The sequence below is a fragment of the Pseudorca crassidens genome, chromosome 21 (genome assembly GCF_039906515.1).
Source record: "Pseudorca crassidens isolate mPseCra1 chromosome 21, mPseCra1.hap1, whole genome shotgun sequence".
In the NCBI taxonomy this organism is placed as follows: domain Eukaryota; kingdom Metazoa; phylum Chordata; class Mammalia; order Artiodactyla; family Delphinidae; genus Pseudorca; species Pseudorca crassidens.
The window spans coordinates 5,836,254-5,862,775 of NC_090316.1; the positions used below are offsets into that span (position 1 = coordinate 5,836,254).

At 48.5% G+C, this 26,522-nt stretch overlaps 1 protein-coding gene across 4 annotated transcripts in view; it reads right to left on the reverse strand.

Annotated features, from left to right (window-relative positions):
• Positions 1 to 25,825, reverse strand: part of GPAT4 (glycerol-3-phosphate acyltransferase 4) — a 31,504-nt gene extending 5,679 nt beyond the window's left edge. Inside the window, exons 1-10 of one of the 4 annotated variants that reach the window (XM_067721944.1) lie at positions 25,667 to 25,825; positions 12,727 to 13,709; positions 5,185 to 5,254; positions 4,730 to 5,030; positions 3,902 to 3,976; positions 3,024 to 3,113; positions 2,756 to 2,849; positions 2,132 to 2,247; positions 1,191 to 1,246; positions 585 to 670 (exon numbers count right to left, since the gene is read on the reverse strand). In XM_067721944.1, the coding sequence (XP_067578045.1) occupies positions 585 to 670; positions 1,191 to 1,246; positions 2,132 to 2,247; positions 2,756 to 2,849; positions 3,024 to 3,113; positions 3,902 to 3,976; positions 4,730 to 5,030; positions 5,185 to 5,254; positions 12,727 to 12,891 (1,053 nt within the window). In that variant the 5' untranslated portion in view covers positions 12,892 to 13,709; positions 25,667 to 25,825. Of the gene's footprint in view, positions 1 to 584; positions 671 to 1,190; positions 1,247 to 2,131; positions 2,248 to 2,755; positions 2,850 to 3,023; positions 3,114 to 3,901; positions 3,977 to 4,729; positions 5,031 to 5,184; positions 5,255 to 12,726; positions 13,710 to 20,727; positions 20,750 to 23,126; positions 23,149 to 25,666 lie in introns of those variants that run through there. The other 3 variants (XM_067721946.1, XM_067721945.1, XM_067721948.1) reach the window with 3 other exon arrangements.
• Positions 25,826 to 26,522: the final 697 nt, after the last annotated feature.

A 26,522-nucleotide genomic window follows, 5' to 3' on the forward strand; every position in this document is an offset into this window, starting at 1 on the left:
ATACTCTAAACATAGTGACAAAGGCTGTGTTTTTTTTGAGGAAGTAGTGTAACAGCATTCTTTTAGAAATAATTATGTGTATCTATTTATAAAATCAGATGGATACGAGGGGGGAGAGAGAGGAGGAGGAAAAGGGGAAACTGGCTGAGTGCGTCCCATCTTCCTAAGCAAGTTTGGACTCTCAGAGGTTCAAGTTCCTAAAAGGTGGGGCAGACTAACAGGTTTGTTTAAGGCCCCTTTACTTTCACGAGAGGCCTTCGGTCTGTCATATGCCACGCGAACCACGGGAGCCACAGCAGCAGGGCTGTCTCTTCCTCCAGCAGCAAGGACACATCTGCACCTACCCACCCTTACCTCTAACTGACCAAAGGCACAGACCCAGCTGGGCAGCCCCGTGCCCGCAGGAAGCCCCTCAGGTGGACTGCCTTCCACACCGGCGGGGCTTAGGAGGAAAGAGGAACCAGTGGGGGAGATGCGCCAAGCTCAGGGCTCCGCAGTGTGGGCTGCTCCATGCAGAGGGGGCCCAGCTCCTCGCTGTGCGTCACAGCGGCGGCGGTGATCACCTGGCCTCAGAGGGCTCGTACCTTGATCGCAACGGGGTAAACTGTGGCTCCAATTTCGAAACTTCCCTTTTTGAACATCATCACAGATGTATTGTTGATGCAGGTTCCTAAAACGCAGGAGAGAGTAAAATGCTATTTCCTTCCGTCCTTTACCCCAGAGATTAGGAGTTTAACGATTAAATATAATAATAACAATCATTCTAATGGCTCTTCAATGAGGATAAACCTGTCATCTCCCCAGCTCCTGAACGCACACTGAAAACAGATGAACAGACTACTGCGCTGCTTCCTCTTCTCTTCTTATAGGACCGTCTTCCCTGGTTCCCACGACAGCCCAGATGAGAGGCCAGAGGCCCTGGCCGACTCGGGAGGGTCCAGGGAGGACCCTGCAGGAAGCTCAAGGAGCCTGTCAGCAACACTAGAGAAGGGGCTCCCGCGACGGGGAACGCCACACGGCGGCACTCTCAGTCCATATTCTGAATCCCCTGAGTTTTCAGTCCCACGACCAATCTAAAGGGCCCCCACGTTGCTCAGTGAAGACAGGTCCCCCCAACAAGGGTGAGGGCCCGGGCTCCAACACAACGCTGGACTCACCCTCCTGCACGGCCTCCCCACACAGAAGCTTACCCTCCGGGAAGATGAGGATGGGCAGCTTGCTTTTATCCTGCACGTGCTCGGTCAGCCTTTACAAGAGGAAAATAAAGCGAAGGGTCAGACAGCCTCACGTCCATCATCACCCAAAGGCGTCTATCGATACCCTGCCTAGACGTGACGCTGGACGTGGTATAAAAGCAGGTTAACAAACACGACCCTCTCTTTTATAAACCCATGGGCTAACAGACAAAACTCCCAAGGACAGGGAACACCGGATGATTACTACTTAATGTGCACAGCTGTTCAATGAAGTACGTGAGTCTGTGCACAGGGACCATGGCTCAGACCTAGGACTGTCTAAAGGGCTCACCCTCCACAGAGTCCGGCAAAGAGCAGCCTCGAGAAACGCACACCCCCGACTTCCTACAGCCATGCTTGCTTCCTCTCAATTTACGGCAAAGCTCTCGCCATCACTTGCACCATGTTTACTTTTTTTTTTACCTTGAAAACAGAGCTGCACTCTGTTCTGTTGCCTTCAGTCTCTCTTCATTTGTGACAATGAATTCATTTTGAGATTTCCCTAGATCCCACATGCATGCCGCAACTAAGAGTTTGCATGCCTCAACTAAGGAGCTGGCAAGCCGCAACTAAGGAGCCCGCCTGCCGCAACGAAGGAGCCCTCGTGCTGCAACTAAGGAGCCGGCAAGCCGCAACTAAGACCCAGCACAACCAAATAAATATTTAAAAAAAAATCAAATCACATTAAAAGTTCATACAGTGTTCATTACAATGGGTACAAGGAATAAAAAAGGTTACAAACATTACTACCTTGGGTTAGTAATAACACTAGGGTTTTGATACTTTTTATACTCCCTGTTTCAGAAAAACACTACTATGAAAGCGGCTGGGGCTCAGTGCAGAAGGCTGTAGACGCACAGCTTCCCCTAAGCGCAGACTGTGTGTCACTTGTTTACCTTTTAGCCACCAGGTGGCGATCCTTCACTTCCGAGCGCTCGAACCAGACGTGGGGGCAGGCCTTCACCATGGCTCTCTGGATGACGCCCATGAGGCCGCCGTGCACCTGCCCCACCTGCTCTCAGACAAAGGAGCAAGGGCAGCGAAGCCGTCCTCACGCAAGCCCCCAGGCCCCCTGAGACACAGACCCCAACCTCTCACCCCGTAACGCTTTATCAGTAACCACAGGCTCTCACTGTTCAGAAACCACCATTAGACTCTCTGAATTTAAATTCTCCTTCTAATCAGTGATACCAGAGATGTGTAACTATTGATAAAAACACAGCTGAAAACCCTAAAACGAACCGTGAAGCAGAGCACACCTGTGTCCAACGCCCTCCCTGGGCGGATTATCCAAAGCCCCCGAGCCCAGTGCCTTCAAATCCTCCCTCCCTACCTTCACCCCTCCCCACGGTGCTCACTCTGCTCACAACATCCAGGTCCCAAGGAGTCCCCAAGGCCACAGAAACAAAGGCAACAACCTAGGTCAGGCCCGTGTATAAAAACGTGCTTACCTGTTCACACCCTTAAGAAAGAGCTCCCAGCCCCGACCAGCCTAAAGGAGCAACAGAGAGAGGCCTTACCATGGCGTAATAGCCATCACTGGCCAAAATGATGACGTCAATGGGAGACGTATGATTGGCCACGCAGATGCCGCCGTTTCTAGGCCGGTTCTTCCTGCGTTTAAATTGTAGGCAAAGCAACAAAAATCAGTGTGAAACAATTCATCTGGAACTCACGCCTGGCCTCAGCAGCTTCCTCGGCTCTAACGACGCTCTGAGGGCCCACGGGCCGGCTGCCAGCCCCCCGTGTTACGCCAGCGCACCCCTGTCCCACCCCGAGCCCCCTCACCTGTCGTGGTAGGTAATGATGGCCGTCAGGGCTCGTACGCAGATGCGATAGCACATTAGGTGAACGTGCTTACTCAGGAACTCCTTAAACCTGCGACAACAGGACAGAGATTTCTGTTTTTATTTTTCATACATATAGGAAGACAGGAAAAGGTGCTGAGTCCAACCATCTAACCATCACTGCCTATGGCCTTTATGACTGAGGAGTATTTTTACAAATATTAGTGTCTATGGTAAAACTCTGTATTAGCATATTTCTGTCTACAGGCAAAGAAAGAAAGAAGGAAATGATGAGGGCTACTCAAATTCACACAAGGTAATGGGCTTAGAATTCACAGCCCTAAAATTTCCAGCTCACCTGAGTCTCCTAGATTCCTTTCCTTCTTGCTGGTCAACACCCAGAGGCAAGGCAAAGGCTAGAGAGTCAAACCTCCCCACCAGCCCGGGGAAAAGAGAGGTTTGCCAGCCCCATAACTTCCCAGAATAAGCCCATTTCTCTTATTAAAAAAAAAAAAAAAAAGCAAACAAACAAAAAGGCCCTACCTACACGTCTTATCCTCTTACCAATTCATCAACACAGCAGAATGCTCAAAACTCAACAACATGCTATAAAACCTGCTAGTCCTGGACACTACTGGCTTGTGGTTTCTCCCTTTTGTCTTTAAAATGGGAAGAGTGTGAGGGCTGGAGGGCAAAGAGAACAGTCACAGATCAAGATCAGCTGGAAGAAAACTTTCCTGCCTATGTCATTGCTGTCGTTGGGTTACTTTCTCCCTCTAAGAGTCTGTGGTCTGGGCTACGCCCAAAGAAGTGGCCTGGCCTTCAAGATGGGAGCCGTCCCCCAGTACCTGTAGACTCGGATGCCCGCGCTCTGCTCACCTCCCGTTTGGCAGGTATCCCACCACCGTTGTGCCCACCACCAGGAGGCTAATCCCCGTGAAAGCAAGAGCTATCCTGTAACGAGAAGACAAGTTACAACACAGCAGACAAATCTGTGCCCCGAGTACAGAACTGGACGTGTGAAAATGGAACTGGGCGTCACGAAACCCCCCCGCAAGATCTGATCACCTGGACCCCGACAGGAGTCCGGGTCCCTAGAAACGCGGGCAGGCCTATCAGAAGCAGAGGGCGTTCCGCTTCCAGGGTGGCAGGACACCACGGGTTTGGCATTCAGCCGACACCCTCTCCGCAGGCACTGGCAGCAGCCAGAACGACGGGACGGCCTACTGATGGCTGCGCCGCCCTCACGCACCTGCTGCCCTGTGGTCTTACCCTTCCCTTTGGCCCAGCTTCGCTGTGAAGCAATAGGAAATAGGGCCCGAAGGTACCAGCAGCCGACAAGACATACTCAGAATAGCATGTGGTACAGAAACACTGGGAGATCAATACTGCCTCTGTCCTGGAGAGGAAGCTGCAGGAACAGAATCAGCCAGGCCCGGGGAGGGGCGGCCAGGAAGAACATCGTGTTCCCCGTCCCTGTGTTTAGTCAGTCCAGACAAGCAATTTGTCTTTGAGAAACCCAGCTACGTCTGATACGCAGACAATCCGAGGGCCCTTAAAGGACAAGCCCCGGTGCAGCCTTCCGAGAGCCAGATGGCCTGGCCGGTGAGAGAACGGTACTGTCCTCCTCTCTAAAGTGGGAGAGCAAAGCGGAGGGGCCGGGGGCACGGGCAGGCAGATCAGGCATCGGGCTAGGCCCTGCCTCACCTGAGGGGCAGGAGGAAGCAGTACCGAATCAGCACTCCTAAGCCCCAGAGCACGGTGAGCCGAAGGCTGATGTACTGGAAGTTATAATTGGTCCTGCTCAGCAAGTTCCAGGACTCCAACTCCTCTGCCGAGAACCTCTTTGTCACCTCGTCGTCCATGATGGTCTCCATCCCTTTCCGGCAGAAGTAGAAAATGTCAGAGAGCTCAAACTCGCGAGTGTTGTCCAGAGCCTTACTGCTACCACTCCGGCGAATTTCTTTGATCTCTTCTTCTAGTGACGTGGGATCTTTTGCAATGATTCCTGCAAGAGAACAGCCCGGTCAAGCGGCCCACTGGGAGAAAGCACGCTGGGAACGCTCAGGGTGCTCACCAGTGACGAGTGGGAGTGGGGCGAAAGCGCGCGGGAACGCAGCTCCAGGGGGCCGCTGCGCAGGGGGACGGACACCCCGTCTTACCGTTGGTGTAGGGCTTGTAGAGCTGGTGGTTCTTCTCCTTGGCGCCTCGCTCCATCCTCAAGGTCGCCCACTGCGGAGGGAACAGCCACACACCGCGATGAGTCCCTTCCTCGCTCGGGGGCACCTCCACTTCCGTTCCGTGACAGACTCCAGCCCGGTGCCCCGAGAGCAGACTGCGGCCGAGAGAGCACTGGCTCTGGAAGGAAACTCGGAGCCCTCTCCTCCTAGAGGACACCCGTCCCAGATAACCTGGACCGAAAGCCACGTCCCCGGCGGTCACGAGCAGGGAACTAGGAGCTGGGGTGAGCTGCTCGGGCCTCGATTCTCACGGCCTCCCGGGTCCGACAGTCCACGGACCTCATGGGTTCCTTCGTTTCTGCCAAACAGCAGCGCTTCACCAACAGCAAAACCAAGCACCCTTTAAGCTACTGCCCGCCACCCGGTGCTGCCTGCCTTCCAAATTATTCCAAGAAAGCAACAATTTTAGTTTTCGAGTCGATAAAGGATTTAAGTAATATATATGTCTGGACTGCCCATTCACCCTCTGGGTAACCTTTAACAGGAGACCCCACAAACTTGACACAGAAAGCCTGAGAATAGCTTAGTGTTTAAAATAAAATAAAATTTAAAAGGAAAAAAAGGTATTAAAAAACACTATTTGGAGATAAAAAAACAAAAACAAAACTAGGCTCAAATCCCAAGTTTGACAGTTATGCTGTGTCCCTTAAGCAACTCATTCCAACACTCTGGGTGCTAGTCTTTTCTATCCACAGAACAGGATGATGGTCCTTCAACCTCCTACTTCACGAGGATCCAATGAGACCATATGTGACAGAACTCGGGAAACGGCAAACCCCCCGAATTGTCCTCAGTATCACTGAAATAATATGGGCTCCAGGAAAGTGAGGCTCTTCCTAGATTCTCCCTTCCTTCATTAAAATCCTTTTAGCTGTCTGAAGAGAGCCAGAGGCTGGGTCCCTCCTGCTCTCAAATGCTGAGAGGCAGACACACGGGCTCCTGTCCACCCTCCCGCAACGTGGTACCGCAGAACAGAAAGTTATGACCGCAGTGAGTCAAGGAAACAGAACGGACATTTTAAAAGGTGTGTTTTCACACTTCTGTTTCCACAGTTCTGCAAGGTAGAAAAGAACCCCATCATTCCATGACGCAGCAGAATCCACACGGCACAAAGCCTCTGGTGAGACTCTGCTGGCAGAGCCTGAAGTGTTAGCAAGGCGTCAGAGCCAGGAGCAGGACACGAGCTTAATCAGCCGTCTGACCTCATCTGGAAGTTTCTTCAAACACCACTGTCTAGAGAAAACAGAGTTTACAGAGTCACCCAGTTAGAGTCTAGGGCAGGAAAACTCACACAGCCCACTTCAGGCAGTTAACCCTTGATGGCTTCTGGCACAGGTGATTTCCTTCTAGAAGAAAATGTAAACCTAGCTCCTACAACGGAGGAAGATGAATTCCATCTGGGAATGTCATCGAGGGAAGAGGTGGCTAAGGGGCGAGAGAGCTTACAACAAGCCCGGCACACCAGAGCTGAGGGTTGTCCATTCTGGCCAGGACTCTGCACTGGAGCTGCAAAGCACAGAGCCAGAGAAGCTTGGTTCTGCACTGACAGTTCTGATACTTGGATCCACTTCTAAGCGGCAGGTAGCACCTGCCTTCAGGCCGCTGGATCACTAGGACTCAACGTCTGTGAGGACGCCTCACGACGGAATGTGTGGGAAGGCTGTGGCTTCTGTTTTAACTGGAAAGGTGCTGGTTGCATGAGAGTCTAGTCCCCTAGCTCTGTCACAAATATCCTCCTGCCCTCCCGCTTTGTACTCGAGCTTTACTTTTCCGAACTTCAGGCACACCTCAAAATGTCTCTGCGCTGAGGAGAGAACCGTCCAAGGTCAGCAGAGCAGGGGAAGAGCGCCGGGCGGGGCCGCCAGGGGCCAGCGCTCGCGACGGGCTCCTTCGCCTTGCTGCGGTGACTCCCGGGAGGGCGATGGAGAGCTACGCTTCTCCAGCTTCACTTCAAGAAGCACTGCGTCCAGACGCCCAGAATAAAAGCGAGAGCTCCGGGTTCAGAGGTCATTTCCCCACAACCCCCTCCGTTCCCTTGATCCGGGATGTTCAGGACCAGATTACTTAATTATTCCCTTTTCAGCACCTCCCAGACAGAGACTGTTAGGGGCAAGGACAATGCTGCACTCGAGCTAACAGTAAACCCAACACAGCCCTCGCAGGTGAACGCAGGCCCGGCCCCGAGAGGTGTGGGCGGCACCACAGTGCATCTTTACTGCACGCTGTTGAGCACTGCAGGTTAGGAACTGAGTGCACCGGAAGGCCTGACAGTCTCTGCAGCACTAATCTCAGCGGAGACCCGCCCCTCTTCTCAGCCAGCCTCCACCGCACTTCGCACGACCGCACTAGAGACACCCAAAGAACCAGACCCCAGCACCCGTCACCGGCCACCGCCCAGCCAGCGACGACATCCCCTCTCCCTGCTCCGCGGGAATCTCTCAGTAGCTACTGTCAAATCAACAATCCTGACTGCACAGCGGCGTCAGCCTCACGTTTCCAATCACCTGCTGGGCATGACCGTGTGCAAGTCCCCCCATCCTCACACCCGGCCTGAGAGCGAGAGGCAGCCTCACACACCTGACCCCAATGTGCTCCCCTCCGCCCGGCCCTCCTTCCATGGTCCCCAAGCTTCCCCGCCTGAGAAGGGTCCTCCCTGGCTGCCAGTGTCAGGCCACCCCCTTCATCCACCCGCGGCTTCTCCCACCTACAGCTCTCTCCCCCGCCTTCCCCCCTCCAGGCCGTGTGGACGCGCACTCCCGTCTCACCATGCAACATCCCCTCCAGGCCCCCAAAGGCTCTTCTCTCCTGAACTAGGTACTGCCTCTAAACCAGACCGCACTTTCTCGCCTCTACCCACTGCACTTCTAGAATGCTTTCTCTCTTTTAAGATCCAGTTCAAAGGCCAAATCTTACATGAAATGCTACCTAACCAATTCCTGCAGTCACAGTTCGTCTCCGCCTGTGTATTTTAACTGGCGTCACATTCTGAATTAGTTCTGTATGCAGACATCTGTCTTTCCTACTAAACTATAACTGCCTCGAGGGGCAGGAGGCAGAACCCAGCGGAAGCTGACCAAGCGCCCTGCACTTCGCAGGCAGTCAGTAAGGGCTGCATTTAATTTACCAGCTCCCAGTATTTCTCTTCATCAAGGTCTCCGTATGAAAGACAGCCCTGAACCTAAAACCACTCCCTAGCACCATAATCCCACTCTCATCTCCTTCAGTTCGGCCTTTAAGCTACCCCCGGTGATGCTGGGACGGGGGGTGGGGGCACGGACCCATGTGAAGGAGGCCTTACTGCTCCCACTCCCCAGAGGAGGACGTAGATTGCAGGGTCTGAGGACTTCGGTCAAGTTCCAGAGCTGGTAAAAAACCCTCCAAAAAGTCACGCCTATCCCACCCGGACCCCGCGACCTGTCCAGTCTCTTCACCCCCCTCACGGCCATCACTGGTTTCCGACCCATTCCGCTGTGGAGCGTGACGCCACTCATTACAGCTGGCCCATCATCACTGTACTGAGGGTAAATGTGAAGCACAAACATGAGGACAACTAAGGTACTTTAAGTAACACGCTGCCCTCCGCACACAACCATCTCCCGTAACTCAGCATTAAAAGGACCTGCACTGAGCTGTCTTCCAGGAGGAAAGACCTGGAGGACCCGCCCACGCACACATCCCCCCTTGGCAGGTACCCCAAGGTTCCTTTATATGGGGAGATGAGCTGATCGTGGGAAACCATTTGTCAAGCTGCGCCGACCTAGGTCCCCCAAAAGCACAGGTATGTGTACTGCACGGACTACCAGACATCCAGCTTGGATCATCTTTATGAAGATTACCTACTAAACTGTAAAACTGGCTTATAAGATCCCAGAAGAAAATGCAGACATAAAATTAAATGTACATGCCATGAACACAGCCATAAAATACTGCCAAGACTGAAAGGTAACAAAAAAATTTTTAAGGTGTTGTCAGCTGTGAGACACGAATGAATGTTTAAAATTCTTTACTATTATATTATTTGTCTGGTCATCTACTGCTGTGTAACAAACCACCCCATAACACTGGCTTAAAATACCACCACCATTTATTCTGCTCATGAATCTGCAAACTGCACAGGGTCCGGCATCGGCTGGGTGTCAGCAGATGCTGGTTGTCACAGCTCCCCTGGGACTGGAATATGGAACACATATACGGGGCCTAGGCTTCCTCACAATGTGGCAGCCAGGCTCCAGGGGCAAGTACCCAGAGGCAGACGGAAGTTAATACTGCCACTTCTAACCTAACCTCACACGTCACACAGCATCACGGCCACCACATTCTATATGTTAGAAACGAGTCACCAAGGCAGGTCCCCAACTCAAGAGGAGGGCAATCAGACTCCACCTTTTGATGGTAGATGCTAGAATCACTCGGGGAGCTTTTTAAAAATGCCCACCCAAACCAATGAAATCAGAATTTCTGGGGAGATTCTAGTGCTCCCAAACAAGTGTTTTTAAAACACTCCCCAGGTGATTCAGATGCGTAGTTAGGAAGAGACCCATGGAATTAAGATGATCTCTGAGCTTCCTTCCAACTGCAAAATTACATATAGCACCCCAGTTTAGGAAGGGATGAAGAGGATAAAAAAAGGGAAAATAAAGGTCTCGTCTTTATTAAAAAGCACCCACAAGTTTAGGTGTATTTTATTTTATTTTATTTTATTTATTTTTTATTTTTGGCCGTGTTGGGTCTTTGTCGCTGCGCGCAGGCTTTTCTCTGGTTGTGGCGACCAGGGGCTACTCTTTGTTGCGGTGCGTGGGCTTCTCATTGCAGTGGCTTCTCTTGTTGCGGAGCTCTAGGTGTGCGGGCTTCAGTAGTTGTGGCACACGGGCTCAGTAGTTGTGGCTCGTGGGCTCTAGAGCGCAGGCTCAGTAGTTGTGGCACACGGTCTTAGTTGCTCTGCGGCAACTAAGGGCTTCCCTGGTGGCGCAGTGGTTAAGAATCCGCCTGCCAATGCAGGGGACACGGGTTTGAGCCCTGGTCCGGGAAGATCCCACATGCTGCCAAGAGGCTGAGCCCACGTGCCACGAAGGCTGAGCCTGCGCTCTGGAGCCCACAAGCCACAACTGCTGAGGCCCACACGCCTACAGCCCATGCTCCACCACGGGGGAGGCCACTGCAATGGGAAGCCGCGCACTGCAGCAAAGAGTAGCCCCCGCTTACCGCAGCTGGAGGGAGCCCATGCACAGCAATGAACGCAGCCAAAAATAAAAAAATTAATTAATTAAAAAAGGAAAAAAAAAAGATTACCTGTCCCATGGATTGGCCCAAAAATATATGATTATAATCGACATTAAAAGCCACAAGAACGTACATCTGAAAAACACAGTCAATAGTAATAAGGATTTACTTGGCTATGAACTTTAAAATACTAATTTGAGGGGACATTTTCAAAATGGAATAGGGAAGGTACATGGATTCTAGGTCTTTTGTTCCACCCAAAGTGATCCAAATTTTAAAAATTTAGCTACTACCAAAGAACTCTGGTCTGATTACTCCTATTTTTATGTTTTAAGAATAAGTACTTCCATAGGTCTATGAATTAATCAGTTGCTTATAAACTTGAATAAAAGCTAGACATCACTCACTGTTGTCTCCTGGAAGTTTATCAGCTGTTCTACTCACTCTATACTGATGTACGTTTTTCAGTGGCAAACGGGCATGGGTAGTTACGTGGTTCACAGGAACCCTGGGTTCTACTGAAGATTTTCAGGGACTGAAGTTTAAGAAAATTACATTTCCTTATTAATTAAAACAAACACTAAAGACTGACAAGATTACTACTTCTCAAACTTTACTGGGCACCTGGGGCTCGCTGGAATGCTGATCCTAATTCAGTGGGTCTGGAGGGGGCCTGTAACCTGCATTTCTAACCAGTCTTGGGTGACACTCAGCTGCTGGTCTCAGTGCACTCTCTGAGTAGCAAGACAACCCCAGAGACCATAGATAGGGCTCAGAAATCTTACTGTTGAATGTAAGTACTTAAGTAAGTACAAGCGCACCACAGCAGCATTACGGACAGCAGCCGGAAGGTGAAAACGGCCCGTCAACAGATGAATGGGTAAGCGGATTATGGTACAGACACACAGTGGAATACTACTCGGCCATAAAAACCGAAGTACTGAAACATGTTACAAAGTTATGCTACATGAAAGGAGCCAGTCACAAAAGAGCACACTTTATGTAATTCCATGAAAATGAAAGATGCAGAATAGGTCAAGCCAGAGACAGAGCCCAGGTTCACGGCTGTCAGAGCCAGGGGAGGGGAAGAAGGAGGGCAAGTGCTTAATGAGTGTGCGGCCTCCTTCCGGAGAGGTGAGAGTGCTGTGGAGCCACACAGAGGTGGTGGCCCGGCAACGCTGCAACTACCGCAAATGCCGGCGAACCGTTCCCTTTAAATGGTTACCTTTAGGTTCTGTCAACTTCACCTCCATTTTTTTAATGTGAAAAAAAGCCATATTCTTATATAAAATACCAAAACTCAAGATTCAGTAATATACCTAAAAATATTTCGTGCTGTAATGTAGCATTTCATACAGCTCACTTCATCTTCCAGAGTCACTATTTCTTCACTGGTTAAGTCTATCACTGATAGATACCCTGGGCCACTGCAGAATTACGTACAGGGAACCAAAGGAAAACGACTGAGACTATTCTGAAACGTAAGATACTATCTGAACAAATATAACTGCGCTGTGTTTCCTATTATGGTCTCAGCCATGGAAAAGATGAACCTGAAGATCTGGTGACTACTGAAAACAGATCCTGCTAATAAACCACCACATCTCTGAAGAGACAGTTAAAAGGCCTGTGGCAGAGATCACTTCCAGGAAATATCACTTCTCACTCATTTCCTTCCCACTGTGACCAGTTCTGTTCAGTGGTGTAACGACTTAAGTTCTGACATATGTTAAGAAATATACTCTTCTCCTCCTCTTTCAGAAAATAGAAAAATTCATCAAATGCCCTTTTCTGTTACTTCTTTTTGTCTGAAGTGCAAGAACGTATTAAGATAAACATCTGAAAGAGAGAAAAGACTCTCCCATACTTATCAGTCAGGGAATATGCCAGCAGCAGCTTTGAGTTGCAGTATCTGTTACATCACTGCCCGGCAGTGACTTTTTCTTTAATTCTTAAGGCCCTCCGTTTGAAATAAACAGGCAAGGTGTGGGGTCATGGAATAGGTGCCTTTGCTCAGACAGACCAAACACACAAGTCCCTTAGCTCAAAAGAAAGACTGCTGAAGGCTTTCACAAGCTCACGTTTAGTTATTCTTTCTACTCAAAATGCCACTTCCTTCCCATTCTCCCAACTCTCTCCACATCCAGCAGCGAGTTCACAATCAACCAGACAAGAACAGCTCTTTTTGCTAATGGTACTTCTTCCCTCCTCTGTGAAGCAACCATTTGTAAACAGCACACTCACCGCAAAGATCTTTAACAAAGTTTTCATGTAGAGCTTTCGGATACCAAAGGAGACTCCGAAAATGGCGGGGGCTATGATGAAAACCAGGAGGAGGGTGAAGAGGACGGTCAGGGAGATGCCCAGGAGGCTGACAATCAGGCTGTCAAAAGGCAGCAACAGGAACATGGTGGAGGATGCAGGCCAGGCCAGCGCCCTCCTCCCCACGAACAAAGCTCGGCCTCAGATGGTCCTCTCCGACAGCACCGGCCTGGGGAGGGGCACCAACTCCATTCCCAAGTTCACGTCACTCGACGGCCGGAACAGAGAGCCTGGGAGTAGGATGAGAGCAAAAGGGGGCCCCCGAGGCGGCCAGCCCCCCCCAGAAGAGACGGGCTGCAGGGGTGGACGGGGCAGGGTCAGTCTTCAGTGCCAGCATCCGAGGCCAGACAGAGTGTCTGGGCGAGTGAGCGGCGAGGGCGCGATCTGGGCTCTGCTACTCTCACGCTGCTTCCAGGAGTTTTACTTTTTCTCCTGTCCAAGAGCATTTAGCAGATAAATCTCTCCTGAGGATGTGTCATTGCCAGAAGTACCAAGAAGAGTTCAACTCGGTGCCAGAAAAATCCTGATAACTCCAGCGGAGGAGGGCGACTGCTGGCGCTTCCCACAGAAGGCTAGTGAACATGAATATGTGGAAGTTAGATAACTGTTCTCCTTAAAACTCCTTCATAAGCTGAAATTGCGTCCATCATAGAGGGTTCACACCTGGCCCCGTGCTTCCCCTGGAGAGGCTCCAGGTGCACTGCTCCCAGGACCCTCCTCTCTGGAGAGCTAGAGGCTGTGCCAGGAGGCCGCAGGTGCTGGCACGGCACGCCTCATGCTGCCTGCGGTGCGTGGAATTCCAGACGCGTCTGGCGCTGGTTTCCTCTGGATACTTTTCTCCCTAAGGCGCCCTTCTCAGCGGTGACCCGGGTCCTTGGCAAGAAGTTGCTCACATGCTGCCGAAGCTGGAGGTGGAGACAGAAACACCATCCGTCACACAAACACAAACCAAGGGGAGACACATCACGATGCTCTGGGGTGGGGCCCGGCGCGTTTTAGGGTCAGCCTAGAGCCTGTGCCGTTCTCACAACATCAAGGTCAAAGGGACTGTGCAGAGCAACAGGTGGCAGACGCGCATGTGGAGGAGAACCACAGATGTTTCATAGTTTTCAACCCCGGTGAAACGACGGGGTTCTATTTCTAATAGAAAATGTATGCATATTTGGGGTTAGTAGAGGCAAACTATTACATATAGACTGGACGGACTACAAGGTCCTGCTGTAGAGCACAGGGAACCATATTCAATGTCCTGGGATAAACCATAGTGGAAAAGAATATGAAAAAGAATGTGTATGTATAACTGAGTCACTCGGCTGCACAGCAGAAACTAACTCAACATTGTACATCAACTATACTTCAATTAAAAAAAAAAATCAATACCGTAGACTTCAAACAGAAGAAAAAGAAAATACACGGACATAAGACGCATCTCAAAAGACAAGGAGGGTGTACTAGGCGGAGTACACGTGCCTCCTACCTGTCCCCCCACTGCCCAGAGTTCTTGTCCACAGATGCAACCGCATCACCAGCTTCGTATTCTTCCTGAGACGTTCTACGCACACAAGAGGAAATGACTCTGGCCCACCTCGCGCCCAGGCAACAGTAATGACGGCACACCACAAACACTGCTTTTTGTTTTGTTTTGTAGCTTAACGTGTCTTGGGAGAGTGTTCCCGCAGTGCACACGGAGCTCCCTTACTCTCTGAAGGTGCATGGTTCTCAACTGTTAAGAACGTTCCCTGATTTGGTTAACTGCTTTCCTGAGGTTGGACACCAATGTTTCTACCCTTTTTTTGTTATAAATAATGTAATGAATGTGCCTACACGATTTAGCATACAAAATGCACATGCAAACATATTTGCAGGATCAATTCCTAGAAATGGAATTGCAGGGGAAAAGGAAGTCTAGGTTTTAAAAAAATAATAACTCTTGTTTTTATTTATTTCCCCCCAGACTTACTGACATTTAACTGACAGGTAACACTGAGCAAGTCTGCAGAGTACAAAGCATGGGTGATACACCTACATATTGCACACCTGCATATCGCAACGTGACACCCACAGAGTATTAGCCAAACATTTACCTTTTGTGTGTGTGTGGTGGGAACATTTAAGATCTACCCTCTCAGCAACTTTCAAGTATCTAATAGAGTGCTGTTAACTATAATCACCACACTGTACATTAGACCCCCAGAACTTCATTTTATAACTGGAAGTTTCTACCCTTTGCCCAACATTTCCCAACTTCTCCTACCCCTTGATCCTGGGTAACCACCATTCTTTTCTCTGTTTCTACAAGTTCGTATTTTCTGAATTCCACATTTATGTAAGAATACACAGTATTTGTCTTTCGCTTCTGACTTAGGAAATACAGTTTCAGTATTATAAGATATTGTCACATTTTCTGCATAGATTAACTCCTGCAGCCTTTCTGGCCACTCTTTTTTTTGTTCTTTAAGACTATTTACACTGGGGATCACGCTTGGTGTTGTGCATTCTATGGGTTTCAACAAATGTATAATGACATGTATCCACCACTAAGGCACCACACAGAGTATTTTCACTCCTCTAACAATCCTCTGTGCTCACACTATTCATCCCTACCTACCCCAACCCCTGGCAATCACTGGTCTTTTCACTGTCTCCATAGTTTGGCTTTTCCCAGAATGTCATATGGTTGGAATCACAGAGTATGCAGCCTTCTTGGCTTCTTTTACTTAATACAGCCACTTATTTTTTTAAATTTCACTATTTCAATTTTATATTACTCATTCTTAACCACAAGTTACCACTCCAAGTTCTGAACTTGGGAACATCCTATCATGTCTCTCTGGCAAACATTTTGGCCTCACGCCAATCACCTTCTGGCTCGGTTCCAATACTTTTAGAAGTTCAAGAAATGGAACAAATGAACAGGTGTCTGACTTCACCTTGCGTTCTGTCCAGTGCTGTTTAGAATTCAAAGCCCTTTCTCATGTTATCTCACAACCTGTCAGTATGTATTCTTTCCATTTTACCAGTTAGGAAACTAAGTGAGGGAGACACGGATCCCGTTCTCTGACTCCTAACTGCTCCCATTACATCCCATACACCTAGCAATTAAATTAAAAAGACAACGTTTCAGTGGCAGGGATCCTCCACTTCTTCCACGTTCACGTGACCATAATCATTGCTAACGTTTACTGACTGCTCACAGCACGGACACTGAGCTAATACAACAAGCACTGTGCACACGCCGTCCTCACTGAATGCTCACAACAACCCCACAGGGGAGTTACCATCACGGCTATGAGAGGTGAGGGAGCGGAGCTTAGAGGACAAAGGCACCCGGAGCCACACAGCTATAAATGGCACAGGAGGAATCTGGACACGTGCGCCTGTCTCACAGCCCCGCTCTTTAACCACCAGGCCCTCCTAGCTTTCAAACTACCTTGAGCTACGTTAACACTTCCTTCACGCCAGGCCTGCTCGATAGAACTTCCTGCCATCGGAGGAAAACCACAAGACAAATCTGGATTCACGCATCGGAATTTGGTGTTCTCAGAATCCAAGGTACAAACCTGCTCGTTCATTTTTAAAAACTGGCCAAGCTGACAGTACATGCCAGATTTCTAATGACATCCCAACGGACGTTCAGGAAATTAGAGGTATTCCTGGGACTTAAGTCAATTCGCTGAGTCACTGTATTCCTTAAACCTGTCCAATTCCAGCCTAATTCCAGGGCCACACCTCTGTCCCACTCTCCCATCCCTGCCCCACTGCACAGCTGCTGTCACATTAGCCAAGGTTACCTTGAGTTCCATGAACCAAGGGTGACCAACACCGGGGTCACTTTGACGTCCCAAGCCAGAGCTTAGATCACGTTCCTCTGGATCACAATCAACTGAGAATTTCCAAGGTTATTCTGGGTTCGTGTCCCCAAAGCATCAAAGTAAACACATTTAGCAATAATTTCGTCACCTAGTTCAGAGGTGGACACACCAGGCCCACAGGACAAACCTGGGCCAGTTTTTACAAGGCTCGTGTCCTAGGAACGGTGTTTACATCTTTAAAGAGTTGTAAAAAAATAAATAAATAAAATAACATGTGACAGAGACCACGGCCAGCAAAACCTCAACTACTTACTATCTGACCCTTTAGAGCAACACTGTGCAGACCTCTGTCCCGGCTGCTCTTTCCTCCCCTCCAAGGCAGTGACCTCCCCCTCGTTGCCCTCCAGTCCCCGCACCCCCAGAGACTCCAGGACTCGCAACAGCAACTAGCCAAATGAGTTCTGTGGCCAACATTAAACAATCCTCCCGTGAATTCTTAGAGGCAAAGATGAGGCCAGCACACTGTGGTTATCAAACAGGCCTCCAAACGTCTTGCCGGACTAGCGGACCAGCCATCACAGCCAGAGGTGCTGGCGTCTTAAGCTCCCTTAACACAGACTTTGGTCTCTGGAAATATCGGGAAACTGCTCACATGAGAACTCCATCACACCACAATTTCTAGATAAATGCTCTTGTAAGAGAGGCTATCACTTTGCCTCAAGTAAATATAACCACGACTCCTTGGCAGGAGGCAGGGGAAGCTATCAGCTCAAAGCACTAGTTACCCCTTCCCTTCCATTCCACACCTTTCAGCCAAATCCACTGAGAGTCGCTTGGACCAATGTTCCCCCAACAGTCCACATGGTCCAGAGAGAAAGAGAAGACCCAACCAGTTCGGAGCCTCTTAGGAGGGAAGATGGCCTCATCCTAGGAATGTGGCAGTCCACCACCAAGCTAATGAAACTCTTCAACCCACTGAATGGCAAATCTGGGCCCCCAGTGGCCCACTTTCCAGGGCTTCTCAGTTCTCAGGGTGACGACATCAGGGCACATACTGTGTGCCACACACCATGTTAGGCATTAGGCATTCAGTGCCTAGAGACAAGTATTCAGCAAACAGGCACATACACAGTCATCACTGCCCACTTCGATGACTGCCAACAAGAAGAGAGTCCTAGGTGGAGAAAGAGGAACCCTCCTGCACTGTTGGTGGGAGTGTAAACTGGTGCAGCCACGATAGAAAACAGTATGGAGGTTTCTCAAAAAACTAAAAACAGAGCTACCATATGATCCAGCAATCCCACTCCTGGGCATTTATCCAAAGAAAACAGAAACATTAATTCGAAAAGGTCCATGCACCCCAATGTTCACTGAAGTATTATTTACAATAGCTAAGATACAGAAGCAACCTAAGGGTCCATCAAGAGATAAATGGACAAAGAAGATGTGGTACATATATACAATGGAATACTATTCAGCCATAAAAAAGAATGAAATTTTGCCATTGGCAGCAACATGGATGAACTTGGAGGGCATTATGCTAAGTGACATAAGTCAGACAGAGAAAGCCAAATGCTGTATGGCTATCACTTACATGTGGAATCTAAAAAATACAACAAACTAGTGAATGTAACAAAAAAGAAGCAGACTCACAGATATAGAGGGCAAACGAGTGGTTATCGGTGAGGAGGGCGAAGGGGTAATATAGGGGTGGGGAACTAAGAGGTACAAACTATTAGATATAAAATAAGCTACAAGGGTATATGGTACAACACTGAGGATACAGTCAATATTCTACAACAACTATAAATAGAGTAGAACCTTTAAAAATTGTGAATCACTATTTTGTACACCTGTAACTTACATAATATTGTACATCAACTACACCTCAACTAAAAAAAAAAGAATATAAGAGTCCTGGAAGAGAAAATAAAGGAGGGAACTTACAAATTTAAATCAGGGCTTCTAAACCAGTTCTGACTCGATCACAAGGCAGAGACTATTACGATTTGCAGCTATAGAAACTTCTTTTCTGCTAGCTTTCCATGACTCTGTGACACATCCTACACTTCAGGAGACCATACCTACTACCAGAATATGTCCAGAGACATGCCACATACGAACTCAAAAAGGAGAAGATATGCCATTTCATTAAAATTAAGTGCTTAGGCTATACCGGGATAATGCATTTTTAAAGCACACTAAGCACAATGTCTGTTATATATATTAGATCTCAATAAATGGTACATATTATCCCTTCATTACGATCAGAAGACACCCAGAGCACTGTCTGCAGTTCTAAGTACCAAACTTTTTAAGAGGGCTAGATAGAGAGGAAGGCATTTCAAAGTATGTCACAAAACCCACAAAGCAAAAACGACTCCGTGGTGCCTAGCAAGCACTAAGTGCTCATACAAAGGGGAGCTGTAAAGCCAAGAAATGTGCATTAAAAGTACAGTGAGGGGCGAAAAAAGTTTCCTATAACCCACCCTATTGGTGAAAATGAGAAAATACCCTCAAATACTGCTGACTAGAGTGTACAACGGTACAACCTCTATGCAGAACAATTCGGCAATCACCGTCAGAACTTGAAATGCATATAACCTTAGATCCAGCAACTCGACTTCTGAAAACTTACGCTAAAGATAAACTGCAACAGTAGTTCTCAACCAGGAGCGACTGACTGTAGCCCCTGGGGAACATCTGGTAATGTCTGCAGACATTTGTGATCGTCCTAACTTGGGATGCGGGGCTCCTGGCATCCAGCGCTGACTGTGGACAGGGATGCTGCTAAACGTCCTAAAAAGCCCAGGCCGCCCCTGCCACAACAAGGAAGTATCCAGCCCCAAATGGCAACCGTGCGGAGGCTGAGAAACCCTGCGCAAAAGGAGGTATGTGCAAGGTTAGTGACTCCAGTACTGTCTGTAATATCAAGAGAAACATCACTGTCCATTAGTCAAGGATATAGTGGAATACTAGGCATCTGTTTAAAAAAAAGAGAGAGAGTGAGACATCTACATATGCACCGAGAAGAAACAACCTCCCAGTGAGATGCAGAACAAGGGCCACTGCAAATACCAACTGTGAGGGAGGGAGGAAAAGGACAAATACATACAGGGTGCGTGTGTACCTGCAAAGACACACATCTCTGGGAAGAGACACAGGAGACTGGCAATGGCAATGGCAGCCACCTCCAGGAATGGAAGGAAGGCATCACTTTATCTTTTTGGTACTTTTAAAACTGTATTTATCATTTTTGAATAGGTAACAGACTCATGATTCAAGAATCAAAACAAACACATCAGGGTTTGAATCCTCACTCGATCACTTAACTGGTAGTGTGAGTGTGACTTTGCGTGAATTACTTAATCTCTTTAAACTTCTGCTCAACATCTACTAAAAAGAATGTTCACATTTTACAGTGTCTGGAACAAGGTAAATGTTCAAAATACATTAACTGTTATTACTGCTACACTAAGTTCCTGTTATTATGAAGGAGAAGGGGGCACTGGAAGGTATTTCCCAAGAAGTCATGACATTACACTGACAAGAAATCTCTTTCAACACCACTCCTGCCTAAAGGTGTTTACAATCCCTAAGGTAGCTGTCGCAAACCACAACTTTATTAGTGAACCACTGAGAATTCTAATGCAAGCTCCTCTAATGGCTTAAATTATTGAAGCTTGGAAGAGTTGAGTGACGAGACAAGCTACAAAATTGGCCAGGAACAGAGGCAGGACTAGAACTTACATCTGCCTCCCAACCGCCCGTCTTGTGGTCTTTCTGCTCCCCAGGCTGGCCTCTCCTTTGCTTTGGGGCAGGTTACACTTGAGAGGAAAGCCATCCATTTTTCCTAGTTTACTCAGGTCACAGACCCAGCAAATGCCCCCATTCTGATGTGATGGTAAATAAATGCACGAACACAGAGGAAATGTACGCTGGGGGGAATTTGATGTCAAGCATGTCAGAGCAGTGGAGTATAAGAAATATGCCTGAATAGGACGCTGCTGCTTAGGAGGAAGGGTGTAAAAATGTTTCCAAGGAGTTGGGACAGCACAGAGCTGCTAGGTGAAGTGAACCTGAACTGCTGAAAAACCAGGGATATGCTTACGGCCAACAGCAATCCTGGGTAAAACAGATGGTCCAAGACAAAGCCAGGATATGTCAGGCTCAAGGATGACTCAACTCACTAGGAAGAAGATAGGAACATGGTCAGTTTCAGGGTCTTGGTCTTAACTAAGGTCATTCTGACCCTAAGTACTTTCTCCTTGCCTAGAAAGGTCTCACGTCAGCTGGACCTGGGTAACAAGAAACGTGGTACCAAGTTCAACCCAAAGCAACATAACCTGCAAAGCTGGAAAAGAAAAAAGGACAAAGATACAGGAAACACTGACATTCTGGGGCCATCAGTTTAAGAAAGGACAATTTCATTTGCTGGGACTATAAGACCCGAGAGGTTTCGTTACCCAACCTGAACGCTGCTCTCAGAGTTCCATTTCAAACTCAGTGCTCTGACATCTGAGTACTGTATATGTAACTGGAAGCAACTTCCTGGCCTTCTTTTTTCAAAAATTTGTGTCTGGTTTATTTTACTTAGCATAATCACTCTGAGAATCATTCATGCTGCTGCCCGTGTCAACAGTTCATTCCCCATTGCTGAGCTGTTTCCCTTGGTAGAACAGGCCACAGCTTCTTTATTCACTCACCTGGTGATGGGTCCTTCCAGCTGGGGACTGTTACAAATAAAGTCGCTACCTACAAACCTTGCATGGACATACTTTCATTTCTCCTGCGTAAATACCTAGGAGTGGAATGACGTAAGTGTACGTTTAGCTTTTAATGAAACGGCCAAACCGGCTTCTGAACTGGTTGTACCATCTTGCATTAATTCTCACCAGCAGTGTCTGAAAATTCCACGTGCTCTACATCTTCACCAACACTCAATATGATCAGTCTTTCTAATTTTAGACATGCTAATGGATGTTAGGTGGTATCTCACAGTTTTAATTTGTTTCCCTCATGACCAATGATATGAAGCATCTTCCATGTGCTTATTGGCCATCTGTATATCCTCTCTGGTGAAGCGCTCAGATCTTTTGCCTACTTTTTATCAGGTTATTTTATTATTGAGTTTTATCACTAGCCATTTTTCAAAAGTCAAACCTTCCCCCCCATGACTAAGCAGTCTCTTTACAATGAGAAAGCATTTCATCACAAAGGCACAAAATTTGTGAAACATCAGACTTCTTGGTTCAACTTGCCACAAGGTTGAAACAACCCTAATTGTGCAAAGAAAAGTCACCAAAACCACAAACTCTACTTTAACCTCAGACCTGTATATTACCAGGAACATAAAATGCTCTTTCATCTTTATGCTCAGCTGACAGTGATTCTGCACTGTCCAACACAGCCGCTGCTAACCACGTCTGACCCTTGAGCACTGGAGATGTGGCTAGTCTAAACTGAAACGTGTTGTAAATGTAAAACAGACTCTGGAATTTCAGTGATTTAGGGTAAAAAAAATGAATGTAAAAGATCTCGTTAATAATTTGTACACTGATTACATGTTGAAGTGATATTCTAGATAATCTGGGTTAAATAAAATATATTATTAAACTTATCTTCACCTGTTTCTTTTTACTTTTTTTTAAAGTGGCTACTAAAAAATTTTAAAAACTATACGTGTGGTTTGTGTTATGTTTCTATTGGATAGCACTGACCACAAAGTTTTAAGGCAGACTCTAAAGATAATGTATCTCCAACTGGTAACGGAAAAAATACATATAGTATCTTCCCCGCCCTACTCCTCGGAGGTGTGAAGAGAACAGTGCAAAGGAAGGGGCTGAGAAATGGACTCAGGAGTCGTCTGAGGTTGGAGGCCCAGCTCTGTTACTCTCTGCTCTGTGTGACCTTCAATAAGTCATTCACCTTCTGTGGATTTAAGTTTCCCCACCAGCTTTTTGGTTTCTGTTTTTTTAATTCAAAAAGTCAACAAAAGCGTATCATGTGCCTACTTTTTACAAAGCATCATTCTAGAATTGCAGATCTTGAGCTAACAGTTTAATAGAAGGCAAACACATTAACAACTATTATGAAGACAAAATAAAAAGAGCTCCCAGAGAGCAAACCAGCCTGTAGGGCTGGGTGGCGTGTGCATGTATCAATGTGTTTTAAAAGAGAGAGTACCTTTAAGGACTTGCGAAAAACTCCAAGCACTTACAACACTCCTCCTAACTCTAAAATTCTGTGCTCTTAAAAAGCATTCATCATGCTATAGAGTAAGCATTATTATACAGGGAACTGATGACATTTGCTCAGGTCCTCCCCATGAGTGTAGTGATACAGTAAGAAGTATATGACATGCCACGATGAGGTTGTTTTACGTGAAGAAACAATTCTGCAGTACAGCTCAAGCTTAACCAGGACCAAATATTCTCCAACACACACCAACCCCTCAGCCAAAACATACAATTCCCCCACCCCCTCATGTCTTCAGGGGCAATGATTTACCAAGACACCCTGATGCTGTTCATTTGAGCGGCATTTCCATAAACTGGATGTGCATGACAACTACTGTATTTAGGTCACAAACTCACAGAAGAAAAGTCCATCCTGAAAATAAATTTATAAACAATTATGTCATATCATATAAACTGAACTTACAAGCAAACTCCAAGAAGTCTACATACAAGGATTCCCTTGTTCACAGCATCCCTCAGGCAGCATTTAAGGGTAAAATAAATTGAGGCCCAAGTACTGAACTTAGCCGTCTTTCCTGAGGTATGGAAACTTAACTGCCTAGAGTGTGCTAGGAAATACAAACCATGGTTTTGTTTAAAAAAAAAAAAAAAAAAAAGCCTAACCCAGCCCAGGATTCTTACCTGATCATGGCAAGGAAGGATGTTTTTATGGGAGGGCGCTACTGTTCTCTCAGCCACAAGAGCACAGCATCAGGGGTACACCCCCTAAAAAGCATTCCAGTTTCCCTTAGTCACTCTTCATTCAATAGCTATGAATGTCATCTAAATCTTTTAAAGCTTGTACTTATTCTGTTTGGATTTCCACTTTTAAGGTCAGCATCTTCCCATGTTTCCTAAAAGCTATGATGAGAACTCTTCAACTTGTCCCAAATCTAGCTTAAGAAATAATTTAAGGCCTATCCCCTAGTTTCATTATTCCATATTTTGGTGGAAAAGCTCATATTTACCTACCCAAGCCCTTCATCGGAAGAGTTTTCAGTCACAGCCCTTCCACACACTTCTCTTTCCCAAAGGAAACAACATAAATGCAAGCAGCATGGTACAGGAGAAAGACTAGATGCGGAGTTGGGAGATGTCTTTTCCAGCCTCAGTTCAACCTCTCATTCTCTGTAGATCTGGACAAGTCACTGAACCTCTCTGGGCCTTGAGGGCTCATCAAAAATGAAAAAGACAAGATGATCTGGAAGTTCTCATCCATACCTTCTGTTTTAACCTGTCCTCCAGCCGCTTAATTAATTTTTAGATGCCCTTTTCTGGTGCTTCTCCAATGCTATTATGTATTTTGGACTTGAAGTACTTGTAATAGACTATGTCCCAATAAAACTAAGTTATGGCTTTACTCCATAAAGCCATAAAGTAAGATTTTTATTTTGACTCTCAAGCTACTTTCTTTTTTTTTTTAAAGAACTTGGCTCATTGAAGGAACATGGTGTTTTTTTTAATAGATGTTGGGGGTAGGAGTTTAATTAATTAATTTTTGCTGTGTTGGGTCTTTGTTTCTGCGCGAGGGCCTTCTCTAGTTGTGGCAAGCAGGGGCCACCCTTCATCGCGGTGCGCAGGCCTCTTCACTATCGCGGCCTCTCTTGTTGTGGAGCACAGGCTCCAGACGCGCAGGCTCAGTAGTTGTGGCTCACGGGCCCAGCCACTCCGCGGCATGTGGGATCATCCCAGACCAGGGCTCGAACCCGTGTCCCCTGCACTAGCAGGCAGACTCTCAACCACTGCGCCACCAGGGAAGCCCTCTCAAGCTACTTTTGACATCAAGGATTTATCCCAGAGATATGGGGGCGGGCGGAAGGGGGATGTGGATTAGACATGCTCAGTCACAGGTGAGTTCTTGAGGCTGGATGATGGGTACATGCTGGTTCACTATTCTATCTACTTTTCCATGTCTGAAATTCTGCATAATACAAGGTTGAAAAAAACATCACTGTCAAAGTGAGAAAATAATACCGAACTGGCATTAATACAAGACTCTTTTCTACCATCTCTGGCATAAGGACAATTGCTTTTCATACCGTTTCCCTTGGGTTGAGATAGAATCTACAAGACATGAAACTAAACAGACGTACTCAAACTTCAGCCAAAATTAAGGAAAATGAACCAGAAAGCAAATTCTTCAACGGATCTCAAGAAACTTATCAGCGAGAAGGTCCGCGGCACAGAGGCCTTGAGCAGTGAGGCACTGGTATGTAGTACAGCATGGAGCTTACTTCCACAGAACTACAGTATGTTTCATACGGTATATTTTCCCTAACTTTTCAACTGCGAAAGTTAAAGCCCTCTGTGACACGGAGAGTGAGGAAATAAGACCCTCCGGTAGGAGGATGCTTCGCAGGGCGTGAAATCAAAACGGAGAGGCAAGGGATATCGAGGGTTAAGAAATCCTGAAGAAAGCAAAATGGGGATCCTCTGGAGAACAGGAGCGGAAAACGTACATCCCAGGGACACCAAAGAACTTGAGCGGTCACGGTGAAGGCCTTTCCCCGTGATCTTTCACCCTCCCGAGCGCGCGGAGGGCAGGCCGCGGGGGCCGGGATTCGGCAGGACACGCGGGGGCGCGGGCCGGAGGGCGCCGCGGGGACGGGCGGGCCCGCTCTACCGCAGGGAGGGAGGCACGTTCCGGCGCCGGGAACCCCCCGGCAGCGGCAATGGTGCCTCCCAACGCCGTGGGGTGGGGGGCACAGGGAGTGGGGTCGCTCGACCGCAGCCCTCACGGGCGCCGGCCCAAACCCCAGCTCCCGCAGACGCCCGTGACCTTCAGGAACGGGCCAGCCGGACCGTACTCACCTTCCTCGAGGCTCCAGGAGGCAAATCCCTCCGGGGACCGTCCGCCCCGCCCTCGCCGCCGCCGGCCGAGGCGTGCGTAAGGACGTGCGCGCGCCCGCCCTTTGTCTATGCCGCCTTGACGTGACCCTCGCGTCCAGTCCCCACCCTCCCGTCGTCTAACCTCACGCCCAGTACCCACGCGCTGGCGCGCGCCCGGTCGGGCTGGGCGGGGCCCCGAGGGGCGGGGAGATGGGGGCGGGGCGCCGGGAGATAAGCAGACGGGGCGCCAAGTCTTGGGCCGGGGAGGCGGGGAGGCGGGGCGCCAAGGGGAGGGGCGCTGGGGAGGCGGGGCTCCGAAGGGCGGGGCGCCGGGGAGACGGGCAGACGGAGAACCGAATGGAGGGCCGAGGAGGCGGGGCTCCGCGTCCCGAGCCCCAAGTGGGCGCGCCCGGTACCCTCCAAGCTGCCACCTGGCGGGCGAGGACCGCTGCCTGGGCCGGGCCAGCTGCTGCAGAGACCGGTACTGTGCGCGCCGGGCCCTGGTCGCCTGCTCCTCGCCTGGCGCGTGCCCCCGAGACTCCTGCTGTGATAAGGGGAGCACTTCCTAAAGAGAGGTCTCCACGCTTCTGAGCTGCGCCAGGGCCCGAACGCTGGCTGCTTCCCGCAAAGAACACTCTTATAGGTTCTGGAGAGAGTGAAATCAGCCCTGATTAGCGAGAAAAGGCTTGAAGTCACCAAATGGCCTTGTTATCTTGGGGCTGTTGTGAGTATACAGTGAGATACAGATCGGTATGGAAAGAACTTAGCTTGCGGCCGGCACGCTCAAGAAATATTAGCTGTCATCACCACCACCATCATCATCCGAGTCTCATTTGCC